The following is a 5,379-nucleotide window of genomic DNA, read 5'->3' as shown; positions in this document are numbered from 1 at the left end:
GCCTGGTGCTGAAGCCTCTGCACTGCAGGTAGGTCCGTCTGCCCTGCTCGTCCACCCCCAGTGCCACACGGCACAAGCCCTTTCAGGGGAGAAAGCACCGCGGCTCGCTTTTCCCCAGGCCCGTGTATCTGAGGTGCTGTGCGCTGGCAGAGCCAGGCAAGGCTGGAGACAGTGGGCTCAGCACCTCTAGAAATCAACCCCAAATGGTGCCTGTTGCCCACTTGCAGATGGGCACAGGTCGCTGGGAGAGCTGATCCAAGAAGGTGTCAGCCCCTGTGCAGCAAAGGGACGCCTGCCTCTGGCCTGGCCACTGGCTGCTTACTTAGCACTAGCTCTGATCCCGCAAAATGTTCAGGACCAAGGTCTGATCGAAGTCCTGGCATGCTGGGGGCTGCTCTAACCCGCGAGGTGAGGCGCTGCGAGACCTCAGCACTGCGTCCCCCCGGCAGGCTGGTGGGATGGGAGCAGGCTGCCCCCAGGCTCTCGCCGACAGGACCCAAGCCACTGGGGAACAGCGTGACGGGATCGAGCGTGCCAAGGTGCTTAACCACCCCAGAGCCAAAACGGGCCGGGGCATCGGCTGCCCTGCGCTGCAGGCAGTGGGAGACTGCAGCCAAAAGTCCTGCTCTTCCAGCCCCTGGAGCTTGAGCAACGAGGAGGAAACGCTTTGAGCGACTGCAGGGTCTTTTAGAGACGCCCGTGCGTCTCGCCCTGCTTTACTGGACCCCAGTCGGCCTGTCCTGCCCGCCCAGCCCAGGGGTGAGCGCTGGGACTCTGGGGCAGCGGTGCATGCTCAAGGCTGAAGTGACAGGATGAAGTAGTGAAAACAGCAGAAAAGGACGCGGGAAGCCACCAAAGAGTCACAACCTTTCTTTTTAATTCTGACAAAGGAAAAAAAAATACAAAACCGAGGCTTATGTCACCCCCTCCCTTGGCAAGGATGGACAGCGTTCGCTTTCGCTTGTGCAAGGTTTATTGACAGGCTGGGCAGCTGCACAGGCGCTACAGGGATGTGCCAGTCGGGCGGCCTGCTTGGGGCGCGGGCCGCGGTGGCCGGCGGGTGCGACAGCCAGCTCTGCAACGCAGCAGACAAATGTAGCTGGAGGCACGGAAGCGGCGGGGAGCGAAGCTGGGAGCATGCACAGGTCTGGGGGGCCCTGGGGACGCAGCACGTGGCCAGGGCTGGCAGCTGATCGGGGGCCCCCGCCTCCCTCCACGCGTCGTCGGTGGGCTGGGGGGTTGTTTTTCGAGAAGCTTTTTCAATAAACATCCAATCGACGTCGATTCAGTGCGGTCGGGGGCATCGGGGCCCCGGTGGCTTGGTGCGTTGGCCGCGGCTGGGCTCGGGGGGGAGGGGGCGGAGGCCAGTTCCTAGTTGGGGTGGGGTTGGTCGGCCTGGCTCCGGCGCCGTTTAGCTGATGATCTGCCGGGGCCGCCCGTAGCCCGTCATGCCCGACTGCGTGGCCCCCTTGTTGGTCCCCATCTGCAGGCCGATGATGTTCTTCCCCTCCTTCATCTGGCTGTCACTGAAGTCCCGCTTGTGCTCCTGGGCTTTCCTGCGGGGCGAGAGGCAGCCTCTGACTCCCCTTCCTCCCCGGCTCTGCGTCCCCACTGCCCTGCGCGGCCCCCAGCTGGGGCCGGCTCCCCCCACCTCGGCCCGACCAGCCCGGCTGCAGGAGGGGACACTCACTTCATGAACCAGGATGGGTCCCCGTGGTAGTGGCCATCGTTCTTGGTCACCGCCAAGCTCCCCAAGGCCATCAGCGTTCTCTGCACGGCCGCCATGTCCTTGGCTGGGGAGGGAACCGCAGGTCATGAGCAGCGGCCAGGATGCATAGTGCTTGGGGCGCGTGTCGCTGTCCCCCTCCCTGCAAGACGGCTCCCACCCATGCGTGCCCTGAGACCCGGCACTCCCCAGCCCGCTGTACTTGCAGGGAGCGCTCGGCCTAGGCAGCACATCCAGGCCCGTGGCCGCGGGGGCTGCACTCCTTATAATCCCGGCGCCTCTGGGATAGAGCTGCGCCTCGGGCAGGCACGGGGAGCCCCGCTCTCTCTGGGACTCCCCCTGGCCTGCCTGCCTGCCTGCCAGTCCCAGCCCATTGCTGCTGCTAGAGGGCTTCTGCCTTGTGTCTGTGCACCCGGGGCCCTGATCAGGCCCCAGTGCTGATGGTGCCTCTGCGGATCTACCCGTCCCTGGGGCATTGCCCACGGTGCCCGCGGTTTCCGACCCCCCACCTTCAAAGAGGTCGACGGTCTGGAACATGTCCGTTTTCACCACGCCGTAGTCCTCGGCCGCCTTCAGGAACTGCGCCACCTGCTCCATCTGCTTGAAGACCATGGTGGGAGGGGTGTCGGGGACCTTGATGGGCTTTGAGCCCTCTGGGTAGAGGCTGTTCACCAGCTTGCTGAGGACCTGCAAGCAGAGGGGGCAGGATCAGCTCTGAGGGCCTGGTCTTTGCTGCCCTGCAGGAGAGCTGTACCCATTCCCCAGCCCCTGGGGCCGAGGTGCAGCCCGGCGCCAAGGTCCGGCCGCACTTACCACGCCGTTCTTCAGCCAGACCTGGAAGCCCAGCCTGCCGCGCTCGGGACGCCCCACGCCCGCCCCGCACTGCGCCACGATCCACTCCACCAGGCGCTCCTCCAGATCGTCATCGTACTTCTTCTCGATCTTGGACTGCACGTCTCTGCTCATCCCATAGCTGGGGCCCTTGTTTGCCATGTTCACTCGGGGAACGAGACCTGGGGCAGGGGGGAAAGGCCGGGGTGAGCTCAGCCCGTCTGCATGTCTGCAGCGGCTCTGACCCAGACAGCACCTCCCGCCAACCCCGCGTGCGGGCGGCCAGGCACGAGCGAGGAAAGGCAGCGCACAGACACGTCCTGCCCAAACTTGCCCCTGGGGCCTGAGGTGCTGTCTCCGGGAGCCACTGTCCAGCTTACGCCGCCTTCTGCCCCCGCAGTCTCTCCGGGCACTGCCGGAGCTGTGCTCCAGCCTAGGAGGCACCAGCAGGACATGGGAACAGGCCACAGGCTAACCCGGGGAGCATCTGTCCAGTGGCACCGTCCCCCCATTGCACCAGCAGCCCCTGGATTTTGGCGACCACCTGCATCCTCGTGGGCACTCACAGCTGGAATGGGAGCCCCTGTCCCCGTGCCCACCAGGCACCCCCAGGCACCGTGGACAGTGGCTTCTCATGCCCCACGAGAGCAAGGGTCCGAGCCGGCCCCAGCTCAGGCTGCACTCCCCAGGGGTGTGGTGCCCAGCCCTCCCCCCAGATGGGCACGGAGGCAGCACATGGGCTAGGTCAGTCCCTCTGGGGACCCCATGCCACAGGCATGGCTGGGCCCCGAGGGCAGGTAGCGGCCACAAGAGGCCCGTGAGCTGCACCAGGCAAGTGGGGCCCGAGCGAGGCCCCAGTCTAGACAGGGCGTGGGCAGAGATGGGCATGTGCCAGCACAGCCGTAGCTCTGCTGGCTTGCTGCCCGGTGCAGGGGCAGCCCCAGGAGCGCAGCTTCCCGGAGCCGGGCCCTGAAGTCTCTGCCTTGAGCAAACGGAGCCATCTCAGCATTGTGTCCGATGCAGCTGCTGCTCCCCGAGCTCCGGCATGTCTCTGGGCTCGAAGCCATCCTACCCTAGGGCCCTCCGGCCTGCCCCGCTACCACTGCTCATTGCACATTGCCCAGCAGCCACCGCCTCTCCAGCAACATGCGCACGCTGGCACCGTGCCACCCTGGCAGGCAGGCATGTGGCCGCAGGAGGGGCAGCATCCCTGCACCACGGAGGGTGGAGCTGCCTCCTTCCTCCCACGAGAGACCTGCGCTCCCCGGGGCACTGCTCCCCAGGGCACTGCTTGGCACTGCAGCCACCGACCTGCCCACCCGCAGGACCCTGGCAAGGAGGGAGGCTGTGCGGAGCCAGGAAGCCCCTGAGCATCGCCAGCTTGCAACCCCGTTGCCTTCCCGTCTAGCGCCAGAACACAGCTCCGCATGGCGGGACCGGACCCTGAAAGCAGCCCTACCCCTGCCTGCCCACTAACCCAGGGCTCAGGCTGAGACCTAGCAGTGAACCAGGAGGGACTGCAAAGCCCCTTGTGCCGCCCCACGCCAATCCTGCCACGCAGCATCGCTGGCAGGCTGGTCCCCGAGGACGGAGCTTAGACCAGACGGCTGTACGCGGGGAGACAAGCGTCTGGCTGGCCTGCATCCCCCTGCAGCCTGGCCTGGCCTGGCCTCCGGCCGCCCTCCCTGGCACACTTACGAGGAGCTGCTGGGCTGCGCGGACGGACGGACGGACGATGCTCTGCCTGGAGCCTGGAACTGCGAGCGTGGGAGGCTGGGGCTGTGCTAAAAGGCCAGCTCCTCGGACAGTGATGTCACCGCCGCCCCATCCCCTCCCCTCCAGGAGCAAGCCAGTGGCTCGAGCCCAGGCACCATATTTGGGGAAAGACTCCAAAAGACAGTGACTAAGGAGCATTCCCCGCATGCCTGAGACCCGGCCGGGGTGTGTGGGGCAGGGGCGAAGCCAGGCCCTGGCTCTGAGGAAGTGACTCCTTTTATAGACAGGAGCTCGGAGGAAAACCTGACTTCATGGCTGGTTTTCCCCTGCGCTCACGCTCCCCGGGCCGGCGGGGTGGGGGTGGCCAGCAGGGCTGGGCCGGGGGCAGGCTCAGCAAGTCCCCTGGTCCCATCTGTGGGCGAAGCCTCCCAGGGAGGACGGCCGGCCCCAGCAGGTCTCTGCTGCCCGTGCAGCCAGGCTCCCCCAAGCAGCGTCTGCTCTGGGGGGCAGGTTTTCCTCTGCGAGCCCTGCCCAGGCCCCGTGCGGTGATAGGAAATCAGCTCCTCCCAAAACGAGGAGTCGGGATGGGGAAGCTAGAGGGACCAGAGCTGCCTTCAGGGGTGGCTGCCCTGCCCGGGGCATCCCAGCACTGCCCAGCAGCTCTGATCCCTGTGGAGTCATGCCGGGAGCGATGGAGCCACGTGCATGCCAGGCTGGAAAGGGTCGGATGGCCGACAGCACTGCGGGAGGGGCAGGGCAAGGGGCATGCAGCCCCGGCCGGAGATGCCCAGAGCACAGACCCCAGGGCTGTGGGTGTCGGGTCAGCACCTCGTCCCCCTCTGGCCAGGGAGGAAGGGGAGGGATCTGGCCCAGCCTTGTGCCCATTGCTGGCACCAGGGCAAAGCTCTGGTAAGCACTGGCTTCAGTGGGCCCTGCGTGCGCACAGGCGTGCAGGGGCTGCCCATAGTGGCTGAGACTGCAGCAAGGTCAAGATGAAACTGGATGCTTATCTTGCTGGGATCCTATGACCCCAGCTGACGTCCTGCCCTTTGGGCGGGGGGCTGGACTCGATGATCTTCCGAGGTCCCTTCCAGCCCGAATGTCTA

General features: G+C 66.1%; 1 protein-coding gene across 1 annotated transcript; it reads right to left on the bottom strand.

The window, feature by feature from the left end:
- Positions 1-855: 855 nt before the first annotated feature.
- On the bottom strand, positions 856-4,363 carry TAGLN (transgelin). The gene is made up of 5 exons (XM_006278069.4): positions 4,256-4,363; positions 2,540-2,739; positions 2,236-2,413; positions 1,691-1,793; positions 856-1,556 (listed from the first exon to the last, which is right to left on the bottom strand). The coding sequence occupies exons 2-5, from the start codon at positions 2,717-2,719 to the stop codon at positions 1,412-1,414; spliced, it is 606 nt and encodes a 201-aa protein (XP_006278131.1). The 5' UTR covers positions 2,720-2,739; positions 4,256-4,363; the 3' UTR covers positions 856-1,411.
- Positions 4,364-5,379: the final 1,016 nt, after the last annotated feature.

Source organism: Alligator mississippiensis, chromosome 16 (genome assembly GCF_030867095.1).
Source record: "Alligator mississippiensis isolate rAllMis1 chromosome 16, rAllMis1, whole genome shotgun sequence".
NCBI lineage: Eukaryota > Metazoa > Chordata > Crocodylia > Alligatoridae > Alligator > Alligator mississippiensis.
Note: the sequence above shows the minus strand (reverse complement) of the source record. Positions and strands in the feature narration are given on the sequence as shown.